Source organism: Gigantopelta aegis, chromosome 9 (assembly GCF_016097555.1).
Source record: "Gigantopelta aegis isolate Gae_Host chromosome 9, Gae_host_genome, whole genome shotgun sequence".
NCBI lineage: Eukaryota > Metazoa > Mollusca > Gastropoda > Neomphalida > Peltospiridae > Gigantopelta > Gigantopelta aegis.
In genome coordinates this window covers 34884153-34909491 of record NC_054707.1, presented here as the reverse complement: position 1 = coordinate 34909491, position 25339 = coordinate 34884153, and the positions used below count along the sequence as shown (strand labels likewise).

At 37.2% G+C, this 25339-nt stretch overlaps 1 protein-coding gene across 1 annotated transcript; it reads right to left on the bottom strand.

The window, feature by feature from the left end:
* Nucleotides 1-1500: 1500 nt before the first annotated feature.
* Nucleotides 1501-23818, bottom strand: LOC121381327 (tRNA-dihydrouridine(47) synthase [NAD(P)(+)]-like). Its single transcript, XM_041510588.1, has 12 exons — nt 23743-23818; nt 14878-15079; nt 13327-13990; nt 12021-12062; nt 11338-11490; nt 8172-8288; nt 7565-7741; nt 6660-6756; nt 5479-5557; nt 4590-4778; nt 3912-4040; nt 1501-3264 (listed from the first exon to the last, which is right to left on the bottom strand). The coding sequence occupies exons 2-12, from the start codon at nt 15057-15059 to the stop codon at nt 3192-3194; spliced, it is 1902 nt and encodes a 633-aa protein (XP_041366522.1). The 5' UTR covers nt 15060-15079; nt 23743-23818; the 3' UTR covers nt 1501-3191.
* Between the last annotated feature and the right edge of the window lie 1521 nt (nt 23819-25339).

Genomic DNA, 25339 nt, shown 5'->3' with positions numbered 1-25339 from the left:
TTATTACACACTAGTGTAAGATACTGCTCATGTCATAGCAATCAGTCAATATCTAACTAGTGTAATATTGGCGTGGCATAGATCACTCGCTGACCCAATTCATCGAAAAATAATGTGTAGTAGGTCTCGACATCTGTTTACTTCTGCATTGCAGCTTGTTTGCAGTTGGTTTTAAATAAATAAAATACTAAACTAGCTGAGGCCTACCTGTCATACGTTTATGAAACTTGTGAACAGTGTTAGTATCGATACCAAGAAAGAAGTGTTTTATTTAACGACGCACTCAACACATTTTATTTACGGTTATATGGTGTCAGACATATGGTTAAGGACCACACAGATTTTTTTTAGAGGAAACCCGCTGTCGCCACATAGGCTACTCTTTTACGACAGGCAGCAAGGGATCTTTTATTTGCGCTTCCCACAGATAGGATAGCACAAACCATGGCCTTTGTTGAACCAGTTATGGATCACTGGTCGGTGCAAGTGGTTTACACCTACCCATTGAGCCTTGCGGAGCACTCACTCAGGGTTTGGAGTCGATATCTGGATTAAAAATTCCATGTCTCGACTGGGATCCGAACCCAGTACCTACCAGCCTGTAGACCGATGGCCTGCCACGACGCCACCGAGGCCGGTTGTATCGATACCAAAACTGTTGACAGGCAAATTATCAACTGCTTGACACTCATTTGCCAATTAATAGAAAACAAACATACATTTTTTTTTTTATAGACACTGCTGTAGCCTAATATAGCACCTCTTGCAATGCCTTCAAGCTGACATAGCGGATCACCTAACACACAAACTAAATATTCTCCTGTAGACTGGCAAATATTAGCTAATGTCAGTGGAACATCAAATGCAGAGTATTATTACCTTGACATGTCATTTCAAGGAATGTCACAGTATTTTTTAAATACTTCAATCCAAAGTTTCAGAATAGATGTAAGAATGTAATGTGGGGTCCTTGGACACACTTGCAGAATTGTTGAAATAAATTGATGTTTTCAAATAATAGGGATATTTAATGAAACATAAATGTAATAATAATGTGTCTTTGGTGCACACATTATGTTGATCAACATAAAATAATAAAATATTCAGCACGAATTTATATTGATGTAAACCTTTCATCTGCATACTAGACCAATCTCCGTCTCGTAGGTTGAAGCACTATTCTATGTTAAGAACAAACAATGTCTCCAAGGCAGTTGAAAAATGCTGTTTAGAGTTAATATAAATGTCTATACTAGTGTGCAGCAATTAAACCATGGTGAAAAACAAAATGGATATAAATACCTTTTCTTTCTTTCTCTTTTTAAATTAAAAAAAATCTTCATTTTGTTATTTCACAGTGAATTTTAATACACAAATAAACAAGATTAGACTTAAAAAATAAATTTTTAGAATAAAAATTCTAAAAAAAATAGTATGTGATAATTAAGACACATTATCCTTCCATTATTATAGATAGTACAAAACAATAAAACACAAACATTGAATGAATTTCATATTTATTTACAAAAGAAACAAAACATTTATTGAATGTAAAACAAGATTACACTTTGGATAAAGATAAAGCATTATACTGTCAACTATGATAAACTGTAGTCCAGTAAGTAGCCTTGATATTATAGGTTGTCAAACCTGTATTACAGTACAACAGGAACTTGTATGTACAATCAGTGATAACTTTTAAGTTTGTTTGTTTTGTTTAACGATACCACTAGAGCACATTGATTCACCAATTGTTGGCCACTGGATGTCAAACATATGGTAATTCCGACATAGTCTTAGAGAAGAAATCAACTCCATTTTTCCCTTAGTAGCAAAGGATCTATTATATACACCATCAGACAGACAGGATAACACACACCATGGTCTTTGATATACCAGTCGTGGGGTACTGGTTAGAATGAGAAATAGCCCAAATGGACTCAATGACAAGGATTGATCCCAAAGCGATCACACATCAAGTGAGCGCTTTACCACTGGGCTTTTAAGTTTAAGGTGAGTTACTGATAAAACAAACTTATTTTGATATGAAATGTCTGCTACCTAAGTACCAAATAAAATCTTATCTACATATACACTTCTTTATATAATGACTACTAGCAAATATAATAATATTTATAACGTTGTTTTTCATTCTTTTCTCACTACATTATATTTGCTATTATTTCACAAAATAATCTCTATACAATGAATTTTTTTTTTTTTTAATTATACCTCAATTTAATTAAAAATTAAATGAATAATGTTAACGTTGTGTAATTTTTGCATATTTTCTTAAAAACAGCCAAATTTAAACCCTCCCAAAAAATGGATTGGGTGTACATGATGACCATCATTAACTATATCTGGTGTTTTAATCATACATGGTGTCATAACAAAAATTGTAAAAAGAACAATTAAAATTAAGAATGTAGTGAATTTTAATCCACTAGCAAAAACCCATTTCAAATGCCATACTGAAGTTCTGGGCCGTAGCTCGTGGGGGGCGGGGAAAATCCGGAAAAAATTAGAGAAACTTAAAGAAAAGGTTCTTCTTAACCGTTTAAGGAGTTTTAGACTATTAACTACTCAGTCATCCCCCACCCACCCCAAAAACAAAAAATCCTAGCTACAGCCCTGGACTTGATATAATAAGATAATAATTCTGTACAAACAAATTTATCTGTAAAAAGAAAAAGGAGGCCCCCCTCTACTATAAATCCATGTTTCAACTTCAAACCACTTCCTCAAATACAGTACTGGTAATTACTAATATGTAAACTTAAATAGTAGACTAAAAATTAAAACTTCTGTCGATCAACATACAATGTGGCTCATTGCCATAAACAGATCACGTTTCCATCTTCAGCAATTCTCAATTCATTCAACATTCTTGTTTGACCATTATTATAATTCATTTCTCTATTCTTGATCATACTCAAACACACAGACTGAGAAACTGTTAAAAAAATAAATTTACAAGGTCAAACCACATATTTTAAGTATATAATTCATTACAAATGACTGATTAAAAATGTTTCATATTTCATTAACAGACTTTCACATGTTGATGAAAGATACAACCAAATGTACAAAAAACACATGAGAAACAAAGTTAATGGAAACAAGTGATGTCATCCCATTGTGTCATACAATGTAACAGTTTTGATGAAAGAAAAACCAACTATATCTGTTCATGGAAACGCACTAGCTTTGTGCTTGGGCAGGAAGTTAAATTCCACTGGAACTGGTCCCAAAAGCATTTCACTGCAAAAAAATAATAAAAAAACAATAAACAATACAGGTATGACAATTGTGTAAGTAATATGTATACAAACTGACCTGTACCGATATACAGGCCACTTTGTGATACTGCTCTAGATAACACAGGTTTGACTAAGCACTTGACCCACATATTAAATCTTTGTACCATTTTTGTATGCTAAAATGCTTCTTGTTGACAATACATTGACAAAATCCAAACAATCGCAAGAAAAGCATGATAATAAAAGGAGAGTAGTTTTGAGAACATAATTCAGTTTTTGCAGCCCCTTCCATGGGTTCAAAATAAATTTAAACTAAACATTCCTTTTTAAATAGTCAATGTACCAAGTCTTTTCCAAGGGAGATAATCAGCAAAAACCAATAACATCAGATATAACACTAAACATGTTCAGATTCTGCTTTTCTTTAAATTCAACATAAGTTCTAATATTGATCAAATTCAAATAACTTTGATATTAAATTAAAAAAGAAATAATAATACCAACTGACAAGAGAAGACATTGTTGAAGTTCTAATCCTGTAAACTGTTTGGGTGTCTATAAACAAAACAATACAAAACCATTAAAACAATTTGTTCTTAGGTCTTTTGATATCATGTTACCAGGTTCAAGTTTTTGAAATATCTCTACCTTATTTTGACCCAGTCAGCACAGTTGTAGCTACTCATGAGCGTTTCCAAGTCATCTCGGCCAACGATCTGAGGTGGGCGTTCGTTTATCTTCTGTGGTGGGCGTTCAAGCAGTCCAACAGGGATATACCTTAAAACAGACACAGAACAGTTTGGAAATATTAATGTCAATAATAGAATTACACATGGTTATTCTATGCTTTTTGTTTTGTTAATATACCGTAAAAAGAAAATGACACATAATGTAAACACAGTGAACACATTAACTAATAAAAGACAAATGTTCTTCTTGGTAACATCCCAAAACACTGTTTAATCATCATATAACACTTAATAGTCTAAGGTGACACCCCCCCCCCCCCCCCTCCCCCCTTTAGAATCGTGTATGAATAATGGTTTAATGCTGGGTTGATTCAATTTGTAATCAACTAAATTAAAAGCATTTTTTATGACTTTGTTATGGTTTTCAAGAATTTTTCTGTGATCATATTATATTATTTCGATGTAAATTGTCAATCTAATTTTTGTTTTAATTATAAATGGAGAAAAAAAAAGGATTTCTCTGACACAACTCAAAATTGCATGGCTTTCCAGACCTGGAAACTGACGATTGCAAATTCTATGAGATTTTAAAATTTGCAAGAATTTTTGCATGTGGAAAAAAAAAAAAGTGTCGTACCTGCATGAAAATGACAGCCATTCGAGTAGGAACCTGCGCGTGTTCTCGACTCCCTGATAGTCTGAGCCCCAGTGTTCCAGCCCGTAGTTTGTGTAATCCTTAAGAATGTCGAGTCTCTCTGAGGACGAGATGTCCCAGTGTCGCCGCTCCTTGATCTCAGTGAATATCCACGGCTTGATCAGAGCCCCTCTAGCAAAATACAAAACAAATTATATTGTGGACTGCAGTATAACTCAGTTAAAAGAATATAAAATCAGTTCTATTTTTTATCACATGTATGTCTTTATGCAGTATAAATGAGTTCTAGGGATATAAAATCAGTTTTATTTTTCTATCACATGTATATCCTTATGCAGTATGAACGAGTTATAGGGATATAAAATCAGTTCTTCTTTTTTTTATCACATTGATATCCTTATGCAGTATGAATGAGTTACAGGGATATAAAATCAGTTCTATTTTTTTTATCACATTTATATCCTTATGCAGTATGAATGAGTTATAGGGATATAAAATCAGCAGTGTTCGAGATTAATGGTATCCCGATATCCCGGGGATACCAGAATTTAATTTTGGATACCAGACTTCAAGAACCCAGTATCCCACCCGGATGCCATATAATATTAAATTCTCAGGTGGGATACCAGATTTTGAAATGTTAGTATCCAACTGGGATACTGGCCAAAATTTTTAATCTCGAACACTGATCAATTCTATTTTTTATCACATTTATGTCTTTACTGTACCAATATGTCAAGTTAAAAACCCCCACATCTGTATGACCTTCGTTATATGAAATATTAAAGGTGAAAACTGTGTAGGCCTAATATAACTGTGTTATGCCGTTATATTATGGTGACCTGTATGAACCTGAATTAATTTCACTAACCTTCCAATCATAATACCAGACACACCAGTTTGATCAAGATTACTGTAGTATTCTTCATAAGACAAAATATCTCCACCACCTAGGAAAATGGAGAGAGAAAATACTGAATTATCATATACTTATGGTAGTGTTGTTCACAGAAAGACAAATGAATCATGGTTTGTAACATAATATTCAGATATCTTTGTAGAAACCAATATAGGATTAAAAATTAATCATCGGCTATTGGATGTCAAACATTTGGTAAATCTGATTCGTAGTCATCAGAGGAAACCTGCTACATTTCTCCTAATGCAGCAAAGGATCTTTTATATGCACTTTCCCACAGACAGGAAAGCACATACTACAGCCATCATCAGTTGTGGTGCACTGGTTGGAACGAGAAAAAACAAAATCAGCTGAATGGATCTATCGAGGTGGTTCAGTCTTGCAAAGCAAGCACCTCGAGCGAGCACTCAACCGACTGAGCTAAATCCCGCCCTATAGGATTAAAGGTTAATATGAATACACTGTTTAAACTATTGTTGACCACTCACAATACTTTAGCGTCACAGTATGTAATAGACCAACAGTTTTTTGTAATTTTAGGGATTTAAAGCAAGTTTCATTGTATAAATCACATCATGGGGAGTCATGATCAAAATCTTACTTCTATTTATAATACTATTTATTAACATGATATAATGATATCGGACTTTCAGACAATAATTACTTTACTATTATAAAACTCTTCAACACTGACTCTTTTAAAAATAGAAACACTGCCATTACTATTCCAGATATCATATAAATCTTTGAGCTAATATATCATATTCTTGTCACCACTGGCTATCAAAATATATAAACATTTTTATTTTCAATTTTTACCTCATCTGTACTCTTTCTTGCCAAAAAGGTCACATATAATCTATATTAGAAGCAAACATTACTCCACAATTTTCTTAACCTTAAATAACCAAGAGTTATACTGTATCTATCAATTATGTTATTTTGAATTAATAATATTCAATTTGTGCATATAATTGTCATCAACTTCATCAATATCTGCTATTTGACTTTGCTGGACGTCAAAGCCCTATTTTCACTGTAGACATCAGACACTGATGTTAATGGCTGGCTGTGTGGTTAAAACTTTAACCACATGAATATAATTATTTTCTTGCCAACCCCAGAAAACTTACCGAAGAAGGGCATAGGTTCTGCCACCTGGCTGCAGTAATTGATGTATTCCCAGTCAGCTAGACGAGTGTACCGCTGTTCTCTTGATCGCCCATGTAACTAGCAAAACACAAACAGTGTGCCACATCAAACAGGTGGACAGATTTTATTCATGGTTATTTTCGTGATTATATCCCATTAAGGTTCAAGTATGCTGTTCTGGGCTCCCACCTCAACTATCTGTCCAGGACAGTGGGTTAGCGATCTAGATCTAGTGATCTAGGTTGTTAGTGATCTAGAGAAGTCGGTGTAGTGACCTTACACCTACCCACTGATTTGTTAAAACTCGCTCTGGGTGGGAACCAGAACTAGGAGACAAACCCAGTACCTACCAACCTTAAGTCTGATCACTTAACCACTACACCACCGAGGTGAGTGGTGGACAGAATAGGGAACAGTAATTAAATACAGCTAATGAGATCAAACAGATGGATATAGTAGAGAATAGTAATTAAATACACAAATGATCTATCATATAAAACAGACATACATAGCAAAAAATTATGGTAATTAAATATAACCTACCAGTTCAGATGGACATGGTAGAGAATACTAATGCACAAAGTCAAACAGATCAAATAAGACAAAGGAGACAGTGCATACCTAACATCAGCAGTTCTGAAACGATTTAATGCCATTTTGTATACTGGTGACTCATTCTAAATGTATTAACAACTGTTTAGCTATTGGCAGGTTTCTGTTAATTACCATCATCTTTACTGAGCCTATGTTTTGCTGCAATTTGTCTTACTAATTCAAATTTGGTTACACATTTGCCAGATTGCTAACAATAATTTTTATCCTGCTGACATTCTGAATGTGATGTGTATAAAAACACCCATATGATCTATTCAACTGAAAGACTTACTGTAGCTAATGACACTCCCCAGTCGCGTAGCTTGGGCAGCAGGTGATGAGCGACGTTCTTGTAATTGGAGATGCCCGTCCTCAGTTTCACCGTCAGCGGCACGTCAAGAACGGATGTCATACCAGTCACTATTTTCTCAAGCCGGTTCGGTTTGTCCAGCAAGGCAGATCCAGCTCCCTACACGTGAAAATACATGAATTTTAGCTAAAGAGTAATATGCTCATTATACAGTATATGGAAAACATACATCGATAACCGATCTAAAGAGACCATGACCTCAAAATGTATTAAATGTATCATTAAATCTTTACAGCTATTTACCGATCTAACCTAGCAAAATATGCATAATCTGCCCATTGTTAATGATACAGTCAATTTGTAAACTGAATTATAAAATTCACTATTGACATACTGAAAACATCAACATATCTTTTAGGGTCATTCTTTATTTTTACATTTCAAAAAATGAAATATATTAGTGATGAAGTACAAAAATTAATTTTAATTTTACCTTTGTTGCAGAAGTGGAAAAAAAACATTTATAGATGGCCCACAACTGAATAAATGTAGCTGCCATGAGCAGTAAAATGTGTCATGCATTATGTACCTTTTGGTAAACCAGATCTATGGGACAGCCCAGGTTGATGTCAAGAAAATCTATCTGTGCCGTTTCATTCAGCAGTTGAGCACATCGGGTCATCGTATCAGGAAACGCTCCACATAACTGCAGATAAATACAGTCAAAGTAATTCTTAATCATTCAACAGAAAAGAATTGTGTTGAATGTTGAGATTCTAGAAAGATGCCCGATAAAGCCATGTCCTTAAACTAGAACATTCTGGAGTGATAACTATTTTACGGACAGGTAAAAAAAACCAATGAAAATACAAAGACTTGAAACAAGAAATATAGAAAACTTAACACATCAAGAACTGTTCTATTTATTCTGATACAGTGGGAAAAAGCTAAATATAGTCCAGAATGCCAAGAAAAACTAATGGGACATGCAATGTTTCTTGGTATGAAGAAAGAAATGATTTATTTAACGACAAATGTTTATTTATATGGCATCATGGGTAAAACAAATCTAACTTGATTTCCTTTTTAAACTGACAACCAAGAGAGACCCAGTCCCAGAGCTCGGAATGACCTAAACCTACTTGAGTATTTAATCAACTGAGAGACAGACACACTGTTCTACAGCTTGGCATGATCATGACCTAATGGACACATAAGATGTCTTCAGTGGCATGGTACCGAGTCAGGCTCCCAGTCTTATCGGAGGTCAGACTCAGAATGGGCATGTTCAAAACCCTAGTGGTATATGAGCACGTAAAACGAGTTACTTACCTACCTCAATGGTATGGCGTTTTATCAAACAACACATACAGATGATACACACACAGCTCAGTATGACCGTAACTTACCTGAACCCCAATGATGTCTTCAGAAGAATGAAGTTTTATCAAACAAGAGACAGACAGACTCACACACTGTTCTACAGCTCAGTATGACCGTAACTTACCTGAACCCCAAAGATGTCTTCAGAAGAATGCTGTTTTATCAACCAAGAGACAGACAGACTCACACACTGTTCTACAGCTCAGTATGACCGTAACTTACCTGAACCCCAAAGATGTCTTCAGAAGAATGCTGTTTTATCAACTAAGAGACAGAAAGAAACACACTACACACACTGTCCTACAGCTCAGTATGCCTGTAATCTATCTGCACATTAAACATGTCTTCACTGGCAAGATGTTTTATCAACTGAGACACACACTGTCCTACAGCTCAGTATGCCTGTAATCTATCTGCACATTAAACATGTCTTCACTGGCAAGATGTTTTATCAACTGAGACACACACTGTCCTACAGCTCAGTATGCCTGTAATCTATCTGCACATTAAACATGTCTTCACTGGCAAGATGTTTTATCAACTGAGACACACACTGTCCTACAGCTCAGTATGCCTGTAATCTATCTGCACATTAAACATGTCTTCACTGGCAAGATGTTTTATCAACTGAGACACACACTGTCCTACAGCTCAGTATGCCTGTAATCTATCTGCACATTAAACATGTCTTCACTGGCAAGATGTTTTATCAACTGAGACACACACACTGTCCTACAGCTCAGTATGCCTGTAATCTATCTGCACATTAAACATGTCTTCACTGGCAAGATGTTTTATCAACTGAGACACACACACTGTCCTACAGCTCAGTATGCCTGTAATCTATCTGCACATTAAACATGTCTTCACTGGCAAGATGTTTTATCAACTGAGACACACACACTGTCCTACAGCTCAGTATGCCTGTAATCTATCTGCACATTAAACATGTCTTCACTGGCAAGATGTTTTATCAACTGAGACACACACACTGTCCTACAGCTCAGTATGCCTGTAATCTATCTGCACATTAAACATGTCTTCACTGGCAAGATGTTTTATCAACTGAGACACACACTGTCCTACAGCTCAGTATGCCTGTAATCTATCTGCACATTAAACATGTCTTCACTGGCAAGATGTTTTATCAACTGAGACACACACACTGTCCTACAGCTCAGTATGCCTGTAATCTATCTGCACATTAAACATGTCTTCACTGGCAAGATGTTTTATCAACTGAGACACACACACTGTCCTACAGCTCAGTATGCCTGTAATCTATCTGCACATTAAACATGTCTTCACTGGCAAGATGTTTTATCAACTGAGACACACACTGTCCTACAGCTCAGTATGCCTGTAATCTATCTGCACATTAAACATGTCTTCACTGGCAAGATGTTTTATCAACTGAGACACACACTGTCCTACAGCTCAGTATGCCTGTAATCTATCTGCACATTAAACATGTCTTCACTGGCAAGATGTTTTATCAACTGAGACACACACACTGTCCTACAGCTCAGTATGCCTGTAATCTATCTGCACATTAAACATGTCTTCACTGGCAAGATGTTTTATCAACTGAGACACACACTGTCCTACAGCTCAGTATGCCTGTAATCTATCTGCACATTAAACATGTCTTCACTGGCAAGATGTTTTATCAACTGAGACACACACTGTCCTACAGCTCAGTATGCCTGTAATCTATCTGCACATTAAACATGTCTTCACTGGCAAGATGTTTTATCAACTGAGACACACACACTGTCCTACAGCTCAGTATGCCTGTAATCTATCTGCACATTAAACATGTCTTCACTGGCAAGATGTTTTATCAACTGAGACACACACTGTCCTACAGCTCAGTATGCCTGTAATCTATCTGCACATTAAACATGTCTTCACTGGCAAGATGTTTTATCAACTGAGACACACACACAGTCCAACAGCTTTTATGACTGTAACTTACCTGCACCTCAACGATATCTTCGGAAGAATGGCGTTTTATCAACCAAGAGACAGACACACAAACACAATGTCCTACAGCTCAGTATGACCGTAACTTACCTGCACCTCAACGATATCTTCGGAAGAATGGCGTTTTATCAACCAAGAGACAGACACACAAACACAATGTCCTACAGCTCAGTATGACCGTAACTTACCTGCACCTCAACGATATCTTCGGAAGAATGGCGTTTTATCAACCAAGAGACAGACACACAAACACAATGTCCTACAGCTCAGTATGACCGTAACTTACCTGCACACCTCAACGATATCTTCGGAAGAATGGCGTTTTATCAACCAAGAGACAGACACACAAACACAATGTCCTACAGCTCAGTATGACCGTAACTTACCTGAACCCCAAAGATGTCTTCGGAAGAATGACGTTTTATCAGAGACCACTCGGACTGCTTGCCCTGTAGTATGTTGGTTGCCATCGCCATTTCTCCACACGTTATGTCAGCACCATATTTTTTGCATAATCTTCGGAATGGTAGATTGCCCACCTTTAAAAGACAAGATCAAGTCTTAAATGCTGAAAACTGGCAAGTTATAGTATTATTGTGTTAACCACATGGATGAAGAGGTAACATTTATAAATTCATAAATATACAATGTGCACATTCCGGTTGATAGAGACTAAAGAGATTAGCTTATAGAGACTTAAAATGCATGAACAGAGCAGAATCTTGAGCATTTTAAACAAAGCTAGACATTTTCGCTATAGCAATGTCTATGTTTTACTTGCTAGGATGGATAAAAGTGATAATGGATACAAACATACTTAAGTTGACTTGTTTTTTCTTCTTCTTTCTTTCTTGTTTTTTTTTGGGGGGGGGGGGGGGAATATCATGTGACTCAGTATTCTAAGAGATAAATTACATATCTGATACATATCACAATCTCTTTCATTATTACACCATACATACCACAATGGAGTCTTTCAATAGATTAATATAAAAATAGTGAAAAAGCACCACCCAACAACATTTCCTGTTTTAACTGTAATTTGTAGGACAAATACCAGTATACTTACTGTTGTTAAAGGTGCCAAGTAGAGTTTCTTAGCAAAGTCTATCTGCAAATAATAACGAAATGCTTAATTATTAAGCTCATGAAAACAACCACACACATCATAGTAGAACAAATGCAAGTAAACAAACCTGGTAAGTGGTATGTAACTAAGTATGTTTTACACAGTACATTTAGATGGTTGTTTAACACAGAAAAAAATACCAAAGAGCACTTCAAAATGCACAAAAGAGAAAACAATGGTATCACCAGCAGCTTACCAGCTGAGAATTATAAATGATATGGTGATTCAAGCAGTAAGTTGGCCAAAACTTTCTGGCTACTGTTTACAATATGGTCAACTTCATCACACTGTATATGTGGTGGCACCATGTGCCTGATACACTGAGCCGTCTATGTTAGACCCACAGTCTCCTACTTTGGAACTTAATAAACAATATATGGTCGCAACTGGAAAACTTTCACCAGATGTACTAAATTCAGGTTTTTAAAAATGTGCGTTTAACAGCAAATATTTTAACGTACCGGTCTTTACCCAAAGAACATTTAGTGACAGTTTGTAATTGATTTAAAAAATTGATTAGCAACTTCTGTTTAACATTTTAAAATTGTGTAGAAATTTCTCTAACTTGCATATATACATTAACTTGTGGCACGATACAGAACAAAATGTTTTTTCTTACCATATAAATTGCTGTATATCTCTTTTACCAACTTTTAGTCACAATTTTTTTAAAATGCCTAATTCTGTGAAAATATGTTTGCAAATTAACGTAAGCCAATGCATTAGATTGTAACTTGAAAGAAAAGCATGAGCAAGAAAAAAATCAATAAGAAATTAAAACAATCTAAGTTAAAAATCTGTATTTCAGCTTTAAGGAAGTTTGTTTTGTTTAATGACACCAGAAGAGCACATTGATTTATTAATCATCGGCTATTGGATGTCAAACATTTGGTAATTCTGACACGTAATCTTGGATAGGAAACCCGCTATATTTCTCCATTAGTAGTAAGGGATCTTTTATATACACCATCCCACAGACAGGATAACACACGGTTTCACTGGCTGGAACTTGAAATAGCTCAATAGGCCCACTGACGGGGATCGATCCTGGACTGATCACGTATAACGTGAGCGCTGTACCACTGAGCTATGTCCCGTCCCCTTTAGCTTTAAGGATAGTATAATTTAGTTTTTTCTACTGCCTTGTAAAAGTATATTTATGAGTACCACAACACAAAAAAATAACTACACAGCACACATATTAAAGTTAAATATACTGCCAACAAGTTTTATGTTTGTAACAAACCGTTTTCTTTTCCGAAGGACGTAACTTGATCACATCTTCGTTGGTAATGCATCCCACAGGCTTTCCTGCAATCTGTCCGATGTTTTGATTTTTCAAGTCGACCACCGACAAACATCTCAGGTGTCCGTCGTCCCACTTCACCTCCCACAGACCACTCTGAACCTTCTCGTCAACCGTCATGCACTGAAAGTTCTTCGAAATAACCAAATCGGCTTTGTCGAAGTTGTACTTCTTCTTCCACAGCAGCTTCTGCAGGTCTTTCGTTAATGTATTCAGTGTCTGATCTTTCAGCGACGTTTTCTCAAACAGTTCCTCATTGACGATGTTTTTATAATTTTCGTCTAAATGACAGCTGGAAAACCTACACCGAACTCCACAGGGACACTTGCCGTAAGTCTTAAACATGTAACAGTCGTCGGAAATGTCTGGTATTTTGGAGCTTACAAACTTGGCAACATCGTGCTGAAATTTGCACGAGTCGCCATATGCACAAGGTTCTTCTTTGACGATTGCTGGACACATTTTATCTGCTGGCTCTACGCGTTTGTTGCGTGGTCTGCTTTTATTGCAACCTTTCAGTTTCTGTTTCTTGGCCAATGGTTCCCCATCTGTAGCTGATTCAACTTGTACTTGCGGTTGCACAGCTTGTTTTGTGGCTATGTATCTAAAAAAAATAAAAAAATCAGTTTACAAGAAATAAGATTACTGTCAATTTTAAAACATCTATTCAGGACTTCGCAAATTTTATAAAAATTCACTAGCTATAGTGAAAAAAACCCAACTAGCCCTACTTCTGTATCTACCGTACATTTGTACTTTTAATAACACTAAAAATTAAAAACAATACTCAACTATGGCCAAAATACCGTATAATCACTATACTACTGATCAATTAACATGTAATTTGTAACATGTTTATTTGTGTCAATAACAATGACTATTCCCAATAAATTACAGGTGTTATATTTCACTTTGTGTACAACTGCTATGCACCTACTCAAGGCGACAAGGGGCATGTGTCAAGAGACATTGTAATTATTACTTTATAGCTGGTGGGTCCACTGCATCATCTCCCCTATGCATACACGGTTTGAAAATTTGTAATTTTGTTGGCAGTGGTATATAAAAGAAACTGCACCCTCTGCCCCTCCACCCTCATTAATTTATTAATTTAAGAAAAGAAATTCTGGCCCAGTGTTTCTGCCAGAAATAAATTTTTGGGTATGGCGCTATTGAATTGAATGCAACCACAGTTGACAGCGGGTATGGGGGACCTCCCCCAGAAAAAAAAAAGGGTTACGTTTAGGGTTGGGGTTAAAAAAATCATTGAGTACTGATAATTAAGAGTAATTAATTTTGTCAAACGGTTGACTTACAAAAATAAAATAGGCAAAAACATTTGGGTATGGCGCCATACCTGTTTTACCCGCTGGCAGAAAGCCTGTGGCCCTAATAATAATAAAACTGCAAAACAAGGACTTTTATAGTAAGTAGCTGAAACAATTATAAAAAAAAGAAATAAAAAACCCTGAAAAAACAAAGCTGACATACTGTCTCTTGATACAAGCGTAGCCTGGTTTTACTGGGATCAGAGAGATGATGCCTTTGCTGTTTGTATCACCCAGTATCTTCACTGTGCTGACATCGGCTTCCTTCGCAGTTGCCTCCTCCTTTATGGGCGCTACTTCATCGCCTTTGTTTCCAACAGAATGTAATTCTGTTGCAGCATCCATCTTTTAAAAATCAAAATGTGCTACAAAACAAAAAATAGTGTGAAAAGTTTTAAAGGGACTTACCCTACTTTTTAAACACTAAGGCATATTTTTTACTATTATAACCGTTTTTGATAACTGAAATCATACTTTACTTAGATTATATGGTTTAGATTATCAATTTCCGTACATCCTGGTCATCCTGGTGTTTTAATATCACAAAATGCATTTCTCATATTTTTAAAAATGCGTCCGAGAAGTAACAGTTACGGAGTCGAGTGTTAGTCTATTTTTAGAAGTTATTTCACCATTTCAAAATCATACTCATATTTTACTCAATTGTAATGATATCCAAATGTGTTACAGGTTTGTAGATTAACTAAACTTATTGTTAATTTTCAAAGGTTGTAACTAGGGTCTGTCCTTTTAACAGGCATCGAAATAAGTCGAGAATGGTCGTTCAGGTTACTGGGAGGTTACCGCGTGTAAGAAAATTCAACGTAACGGTAGTTTCATTTCCGAATGTAAACCAGGCAATGCATTCCTGACTTCTGTGTTTCATTTTCTTGTAAGGAATTGCATTGATGTTCGCACGCACTTGTGCAATTGCAAGCAATTATAGTCATTTTGCGTATAGTCATTTACTTCCGCATTTCGTTTTCTGGTACGAAATTGCACCAGTGTTCGTGCGCACCTGTGTAATTGCAAGCAATCTCGGCAATCCGCATGTAAGCAGCACCTACTAGATAAATCTACTTCCGGATTTCGTTTCTCGTACCGATGTTCGCGCGCACCGATACAGTTTCAGAATGTCCACATTAAAAGTAGTAGTAACAGGAATTCAATTCTAACTTTCATATAGTTGTGGTAACCTAGTGGTAACCTATAGGTTACCCGACTATATTTTGTGGTAACCTGTAAATGGGTTACCAGACACAATGCTTATTTCGATGCCTGTTTTAAAAGAAGTAGATTAAAAGAAAAATACAATTTATTTTGACTCCAAATACTGGTTAAGTGTAATGAAGCTTCCATAAATGCTATGAAAAATATTCAAATGAATATGCAACATGTATTTCAACTTTAATAACAATACCAAAACTGGAAAAGAGAGCACCATGTCCTCAGTTGTGAAAGTATGTTACCAAAAATGTTTAATTCCTGGGTCAGCCTATTTCCAGTCCAGAGCCCGAAAGTAACCCGGAGACAAAAACAAAACCTGTATGTTAATGCCGAGGTGTATACTGTACATATCTGGCACATGCACCTCAACATGGTGTCTTCAAATATGATTTTAAAAATATGTAAGAAAAATGGTTTTTAGAGGCTGTACGACACAAAAAGGTTACCCAACACCTATGTGTTAATAAGCCATAATTAGGGCTACATGAATAACTTAAACCTATTTTTAACCAATTACATTCGATGTCATATACATGGAAAGAGTCAAGTCTGTAGTGTGCATTTAAAACAATGTAAAGGGCCTCTTATTCAAGGATTTATTTTTCAAATGACTTCATCTACAAGGTTCAACTGTTGTCAGTGATTAGTACACACAAATAGTTTTCGTGGATCTTATCTAATGCCTTGTCTATAGCCACTCCCGAGGAAATCCGTTACTGGAAATTTCATCCCTCTTGCATCACTACAAAGTTTATTTCATCCCTGTAGCATAGGCACAAAGAAGACTGCCACTCCCAGACCAAAAAATATTTTTTGTTTGGTACTTTTTTTAACATATACTCTTCAAAAGAAGAAACGCAAAACCACATTGTCGTAACATTTGGAGAATTGATTTAATTATTGAATGGTGAGACCGATAATTACCAAATGTTGCAGGATTGTTCACAATTCACTCTAGTCCATTGTGAGTAAGTGATAGGACACACCACCAAGGTCAAGGTCATCTGGAGTCAATACCGGGTGTGGCCTCCGCGTGTGTTGACAACTGCCTGGCACCGCCTGCCCATTGAAGCAACCAGAGTACGGATGACGTCCCGGGGGATGGTGGCCCACTCGGCCTGCAAGGCTGCTGCCAGCTCGGGCAGGGTCTGGGGCTGTGGTTGTCGCTGTCGGAGGCGTCGGTCCAACTCGTCCCATAGATGCTCAATTGGGTTCAAATCCGGTGATGTTGATGGCCAAGGAAGGACATTAATGTTGTTGTTCTGTAGGAAAGCCGTTGTGATACGTGCTGTGTGAGGCCTGGCGTTGTCATGTTGGAACACTGCGTTGGCGTTGGCCATAACTGGAACGATGTGTGGCCGGAGGATCTGGTCAATGTAGCCCTGTGCATTCAGGTTGCCCTGCACGTGGACCAGGTCAGTTCTGCCAGTGTGTGAGATGGCTGCCCACACCATGACACTACCCCCGCCGAATCTGTCCACTTCCTGCACGCAGTTTGCCGCATAACGTTCACCACGACGCCTATACACGCGACATCATCCATCATGACGTCGGAGCAGAAATCGGGACTTGTCACTGAACCACACCTGTCTCCATCGCAGTTGAGGCCATTGTCGATGAATCTGGCACCACTGCAGTCGGAGTCGACGGTGTTGTGGTGTTAAGATGACACCTCGAACTGGACGTCTGGCACGAATTCCTACCTCACGTAGGCGGTTCCGTACGGTCTGGTCGGATATCCTGCGCAAACCTGGTATTGCTGCGGCTGTGGAGGTGGCAGTAGTCAATCGTTCCCGAAGGTGGCGTACCCGGATGTAGCGGTCCTGCCCGGGGGTAGTGACCCGTGGTCGACCGGATCTAGGGAGGTCACGTGTTGATCCATGTTGCTGGTAACGGTCCCACAGTCTGGAGATGGTGCTTGGGGACACATGGAATGCCCTGGCAACGGCCGTTCTGGATTCGCCTGCATCTAGTCGGCCGATGGCATTGTTTCTCTGCGGTTCACTGAGACGTGGCATGTCCTGGATTGTCAACTGTCGGCCAGATACAGAGGCCAGGCAAGCGAACACCCTGCACTTTTATACTGTCGGTGTTCATGTTGCACGTGCAGACAACGCACGTGCAGTGGTGACATGGTTTTCACGTGGCTGCGTTTTTGCGAATATTCACATTTTGGAACTTTATTGTACAGTAGCTGCGTTTTATCGAATGTAACCGTGGGAATGTGTTTGGGACATGCAATGACCTTATATTCACAAAGCATGAACCGGTAGGAAACATATAATCGGAGTTATAACCCATTTGTACCCTTTTGCGTTTCTTTTTTTGAAGAGTATATTTAAATACATCGCACTGAGATGTATCCTCATACCAAATCCCATGTATGTATATGCCATATCAGGGGTGCACAAATGTGAAATTGTGGTAGTTGCCCAGTGGGCAACCAGTAGCTGAAGTTTGGTTGCCCAACATCATCTCTTGGTTGCCCACATATTTCATAAAAAGTTTTAAGAATATAATTTTGAACTGTTATTAAAATGAAACTGAAATGTAAAATGTTTTTATTATTATCATTACTTATCAGTTTAGTTTTATTCCTTTATTAACATTATTTATCTACAGCTCATCTTTCGCTTAGGCTGAAAAAAAGTTTGTTTTCTTTAACGACACCACTGTAATACATTGATTAATTAATCATCGGCTACTGGATGTCAAACATTTTGTAATTCTGACTCGTAGTCATCAGAGGAAACCCGCTACATTTTTCCTAATGCAGCAAGGGATCTTTTATATGCACTTTCCCACAGACAGGAAGGCACATACTACAGCCTATGTCCGGTTGTTGTGCAATGGTTGGAACGAGAAAAAACCCAATCAGCTGAATGGATCCATAGAGGTGGTTCGATCTCGCGTGGGCTGTCACAGTCATAATACTTTGATGAACTCAGGGATCATAATGAAAATGTTTTAGCCAAAATTGTTTTGTGTAGTACTGTATAGAGTATTTATATATGAATATGAAAATGCATCTTTTTCAGCTAATTATGTACAAACTGGAATACATCTGAATAACAAAATTATCCCCAATCAAAATCAAAGACAGCAATGGGGGCAGGGGCAGTTAATATATTACTTTGATTTTTCAGTGGGTGAGGGGAGATATGCAGAGTTGGAAGCCAATGCCCTCTGCAAACACACCCCAAATTCTAAGGCCTTTGGCAGTAATACAAATCTGAGAGCCAGATCTTCTTCTTTTTTCAAACGGTGCTCATTATTTCTGTAAAATAGCAATCTTTATTTTGGTTTGAACTGCTTTTAATTCTATTTTAAAGTAACCCATCTATTCCACCCCCCAACAATTTCGTAATTTGCGCCATTTTGTTGATTTCCGCATCGTGTTAAATGTTTGTTGTTGACTTCAGCTTGTAAAATACGTAGCCAAAGAATGCTGACTTCACGTTATGACAACTATCCATTTACGTCAAAATGTTTTGATTAAAAAGATAATGACTTCAAATTTACGGTCTTTTTAAAATCTAGCTAACTTATAAGATGTCACCTCACAGTCAACAAATTTATATAATATTTTATCTAACAAATATCATGGTTATTTTTAACTAATTGTATTCAGTGTACATTTAACCGCAATTTGTATAAATACTGCATGTTCCTTTCCCGCGATCGCGAAATGCATGAGTGCAAAATTAACAAAGACAACGGAAATAAACAAACGAAACAGCAATTAAGTATTCATTGATGCGAACAACTATTTGGTGGTGTTTTGTTTTTTTCTCTCTCTCACAAATTTACATCAAGATTTACTTGCGTGTAATCGTATTGTTTAATGTCCGCACAAATGTCTTTTGACACGTGCAACAGTCTCGGCTGACTGTCGAGCGTGACCTATATGCACACTGAGAACAGCCAACGAACGTTTTCCTAACGTTTGCCAACTATATGATTGGTTCCCGACGTGGACACTGGGTTTAATGTGAAGCGCATAAGCCAGTTTAGCGGACGTTTTTGTTTTGCTCGGTCTAGCTGAACTCGGCCCTAGCCTACTTGTCTTTGGCCCTGAACTAGCATGTGTATTGAAACTGACACACAATTTCGGTCTGTTTTTATTACTTTGGCTCAAAGACTTTACAAAGTTAAAATAACACGCTACAGATTTTTCAGACTTTTCTTTCATACATGTTGCCGTTAAAATTAATAACTGTGATTATTAAAATAAGCAAACATTGTTATGCTGAATTCTCGTTACCAGTCGCGAGATCCCTGTTAATATTTGGTGTTAGGTGTCGGATAGATTATGTAACCGCGATTGTTCACATCGGAAAATAGAAAATGGCTTAGCCAAATTTTTAGCTTAGAACTGGATGGTTGTTGTAGTTTGTGGCCTTTCACATGTCTTGTGCCCTTTGCCAATAGCCACCATTCTGAAACGTATCTGTCTCCATTGAACTCGTCAAAATCATGCACGGTGGACGCTGAGTGGATGGCAGCGTTAGGGTGGATATTTATATCGCCTGTTAGTCAAGTTGTCAGTTTTGATACTTTTGAATTGCTCGTGACTTTCCGAGTGTCGTGAAGTTTTGTTTTTTATTTTACTTGTTTTATGATTTTTTTTGGTTGCCCGTCAAGCAACTGTTTGACAAAGAATGGTTGCCCGCAACATATTTTGGTTGTCCCGGGCGCGCGGACAACCGATTTGTGCACCCCTGCATATTTAATCACTTAATTGACGGTTATTTGTTATGTATGCCCTAAAGATGAAATATGTAATTTTTCCTACATTAATTTTTTTAACATATTTGAATGCCAAATATGAACAATATACACCTCGGCATTAACATACAGGTTCTGTTTTCGTCTCCAGGTTACTTTCGGGTTCTGGCCTGGAAATAGGTCGACCGTAATTCCTTGATTCAATATATTATTCAATTTATTGTGTGTGAGCGGCTTGCGGTGAACTCACATGGAACACTTACTCGTATGGGGGAAAATGCAGTGAACTCGTATGGAAGACTTACTCGTGTGGGGGAAAATAAAGTGAACTCTTATGGAAATTACAAACTGATATATCCAATACTGTATAGCAACTTGTGTGTAGTTTTTATGCAGAGTTCGACAAATCCGCTAGCCTGACGTACGGGGCTAGTGGTTTTTAAGTTCGGGCTAGTGAGAAACGCAAAACATGCATGCATTGTTTACGGTTTCTGTCACAGGAAATAAGTCTAATGACATGCGTGTTTTGACTGGCTGGGCAAGTCACGTGGTTAATCTTGCACATAATGGTTTAGGCTAAGAAACTCTAATTTAATTTTTATTTTCGATATCAAATTATACATGTTTATAGTAATTAAATTGCACTAAATATCTATATATTGTAATATCAAGAACTGTAAAGTACACAGTTGTAACTGATAGGTGACCATGGGTAACACGAAAATAGGTGACTGCCGTTGACGCACAAACTGCAGTTGACACGCAAATAGTTGAGTGAAGGTGACATAAATAAGAAGCATGTATACAAAACAAGTGTTAAAATACACATTTAAGAGAAATATCAAAGTATATCTGCATATCCAAATAATAGACAATACTTATAATTAAATTTGAATGATACATGCTAATAATAACACTAAAACGTCATGCTTTATTTTGAATTATTTTTTATCCATAAATAATAACGCTCATTAAGACAACTTGCCCATATAAAATGACGTCCCCTGATGACGTAATTTTTACGTTCATCGAAAAATTAACAAACTCCCGTTGCTACATCTGGACCAATCGGATGACGTTACATTGTAATGAATGTAACAGAAATTTAATTATTACTACACCAATCCTACGTTTGACGTCAAATACCTTTACATCAATCATTTTCGAGTTAACTGATAAAAAAAAATCCACATATTAATCACTAATACACATACTACAGAAAGAAATCCAACAGCACCCACATTCAGCTACGCTTCGTGACACTCCGTCGCCATAATTACAAAGCTCGGCGATCTATTTTGAGACGTAGATCACGTGATCGCCTACTGGGCGATTCTGCCTTGTGCAGCAGTTACAGGGGCCGTCTCGTACCAACCGACGTTACAACATGGATTAGTTTCGTTTTGTGTTTCTGCGATGGAATGTGCATGCTGTAAAGAACGTTTCGAGGATAAAAGTGGACGGTTGCGTAGAACAGGAATTTGTACAAAATTCAAAGGTGCTGCACAGACATTAAGTGATGTTTTTGATGTAACTGTCACTCCCGAAAAAGAATTATTCGTCGGTCTCCAATGTAGTTTGACGATTCATTCCTTGGACACAAAAAAACAACCAATTGTCAACTGTGGAGATAAAATTTAGAAAAGTTAAAAAACCCAGGCTCATACATAGCCACAAAACTGCCAGCCACCCCAAATGCCCGACAAACACCAAAGCGACAGAGAGTGGTACACACGCCAAGCAGGCATACCAGTCGTAGATCAAAGACTTTTTCACCTGGAGATCCATTGCTAATGTAGCGGGTTTCATCTCCAATACTCATGTCAGAGTTACCAAATGTTTGACATCCAATAGCTAGTGATTAATAAATCAATGTGCTCTAGTGGTGTCGTTGAACAAAACAAATTTCATTATTTTTTAGTTTGATCTGAATAGCAAAACAACTATAATTATTTTGCAAAATAAGTTTTAAAGATCGAATGAGCTATGCACCGATTCAATTTTGATTTTGCAGTAACAAGCATTGCCATCCGGCCCCTTAACGCCTCGGAACACATCTTATGATACCCCATATCCCCTCAAGAGCGTTACGTAATTGTTGAAAAATTCCAAATGGAATCAATAATCTGTAATTGTTTTGGTTTAATGACGTAATTAAATCCAAATTCATCCAAAACGGCATTAGCCAACTCTTCCATGTTGTAACGTCGCTTGGTATGAGATGGCCCCTGTAACTGCTGCACAAGGCGGAATCATCCAGTAGGCGATCACGTGATCTACGTCTCAAAATAGATCGCCGAGTTTTGTAATTATGGCGACGGAGTGTCACGAAACGTAGCTGAATGTGGGTGCTGTCGGATTTCTTTCTGTAGTATGTGTATTAGTGATTAATATGTGGATTTTTTTTTTATCAGTTAACTCGAAAATGATCGATGTAAAGGTATTCGATGTCAAACATAGGATTGGTGTGGTATTAGAGCGGGAATCTTTGCCAACTTTTTGGTTGTCAGGAATTGCCAAAAAAAATACATAGGTTGGTCTCTGACTGTAATGAGAGCGTATAACTGAACTGTCTAAATGTCCGTCTAGCTCTCTTAGTCATGTACTCAGGCTATGTGTACACCTGCACTGTGTTTACATCTAGGTTTAAGTACTTGTAACTATTTCAAGCTTTCTTTATTATTTAAATGAATAATGAAATGATCAGTAACTCAGCAAAAAAATTAATATTTTGTGTATAAATGGTGCCAATTTGATTTTTTTTTTTTTTTTTTTTGTGGCGATATAAAACGAGTGTCGATGTCATTCTGTACGATCATGTTTCTTTAAATATATTGTATGTACATGTTGATGAGACTTTGAACAGCCTTGAAGTTAGCAAAAACCAAAAGAGTCCCTGCCTTGAGGATATATGGGCCATGGCTAGTGTGTAAGGGTTGAGGTGAGGGAGGCCTATTTGCCACCAGTTCATCATAATAAAATTAGACGCCATTTACATTTCACTGACTTATTCATGTCCATTAAATGATTAATGACTCATAACAGATGATGCACGAGTATAAATTTAACTCACATCTGTAAATTCAGATTATAACGCTTGCAGGTTTACATTAAAATTCGACTTCCCAGCCTCATGAGGTCAAAAGTCGTGTCATTTCCTGTTTACGACTTACTTATTTTGTTGAACTTTTAAGTTACTTTATTACTTGATAACGTATATACATATGCTCTAATAATACCAATACGGAGAAGAATTCAGATAGTATCAACATAGTATTATATTTTTTTTTAGGAAAAAAGTATTCGAAATACGACATCAACCTAGCTCATTCGGCGGTAAACGTTTTTTTTTTTTTTTTTTTTAAATCGGCGAGGAAAAGTAGTTTGTTTTATTTAACGACGCCACTAGAGGACATTGATTTTTTATCTTATCATCGGCTATTGGACGTCAAACATATGGTCATTCTGACACTGTTTTTAGAGGAAACCCGCTGTCGCCACATAGGCTACTCTTTTTACGACAGGCAGCAAGGGATCTTTTATTTGCGCTTCCCACAGGCAGGATAGCACAAACCATGGACTTTGTTGAACCAGTTATGGATCACTGGTCGGTGCAAGTGGTTTACACCTACCCACTGAGCCTTGCGGAGCACTCACTCAGGGTTTGGAGTCGGTATCTGGATTAAAAATCCCATGCCTCGACTGGGATCCGAACCCAGTACCTACCAGCTTGTAGACCGATGGCCTGCCACGACGCCACCGAGATCGGCGAGGAGTTCCGAACGACAGTTAGCAATGTCTCGGCGATTCAGATCCCAATGTATCAAATCGTATTGTCACAAACGTTAACATTTACTACTAAAACTGATATTAAGCACTCGTTCCAACCAGTGTAACACGATTGGTATACCAAAGGCCGTGGTATGTGCTATCCTGTAAGTGGGATGGTGCATATAAATTAAAAGATCTCTTGCTACTAATGGAAAAATGTAGCGGGTTTTATATCTAACACTATATGTCGGAATTACCAAATGTTTGACATGATTAATAAATTAATGTGCTCTAGTGATGGTGTTAAAGAAAATAAACTTTTAAACTGATATGAAGTAGCGCAGTAGGCTATCAATACACCCAGGTAGAACATTAATTGAAAAAACAAAAAGAGTATGGAACCTCTAACATACCTGCAAAGAAATGGAGTTTGGGTGGGTCACTTTTAAGGGATTTGATTTATGTTGTTTTGTTTTGTTGGTTTTTGGTTGTTTGTTGTTTGTTTGTTTGTTTTTTGGGAGGGGGGGGGGGGGGGATTTAAGCAACTCCTATTTTTGCTGAAATTAAAAAATAAAATAGATGGCAGGAATTCCCTGCACTGATTTCAACCTCTTAACATGCACAAGAACTTTATAACAAATAAAAATGTATTTATTTATTTATTGGCATAGTGTTTGCAGAAATAATTAATGTCACATATTACTATAGTAATCCTTGTCGTAGCTATTTTCACTGTGAATATTTGAAATGCACCTCCAACCTTGACACGGAACTTTTGTTTTGGTATAATGCGGGGTGGCATTTAGCGTAGTCGACTGAGTCTCGGCTGAGGTGCTTGCGTCGCAGGATCAAACCACCTCGGTGGATCCATTCAACTGATTGTGTGTTTTTCTTGTTTC

What these genes read in the sequence shown, in the direction of transcription:
- LOC121381327 (XM_041510588.1), bottom strand. Translation starts at nt 15,059, where the DNA reads ATGGATGCTGCAACAGAATTACATTCTGTTGGAAACAAAGGCGATGAA. An exon ending in TAGATCTGGTTTACCAAAAG is followed by an intron (nt 7,742 to 8,171) that starts GTACATAATGCA and finishes TTTCACGTGTAG; the next exon opens with GGAGCTGGATCTGCCTTGCT. An exon ending in TGGCTGTCATTTTCATGCAG is followed by an intron (nt 4,041 to 4,589) that starts GTACGACACTTT and finishes GTCTGTTTTAAG; the next exon opens with GTATATCCCTGTTGGACTGC.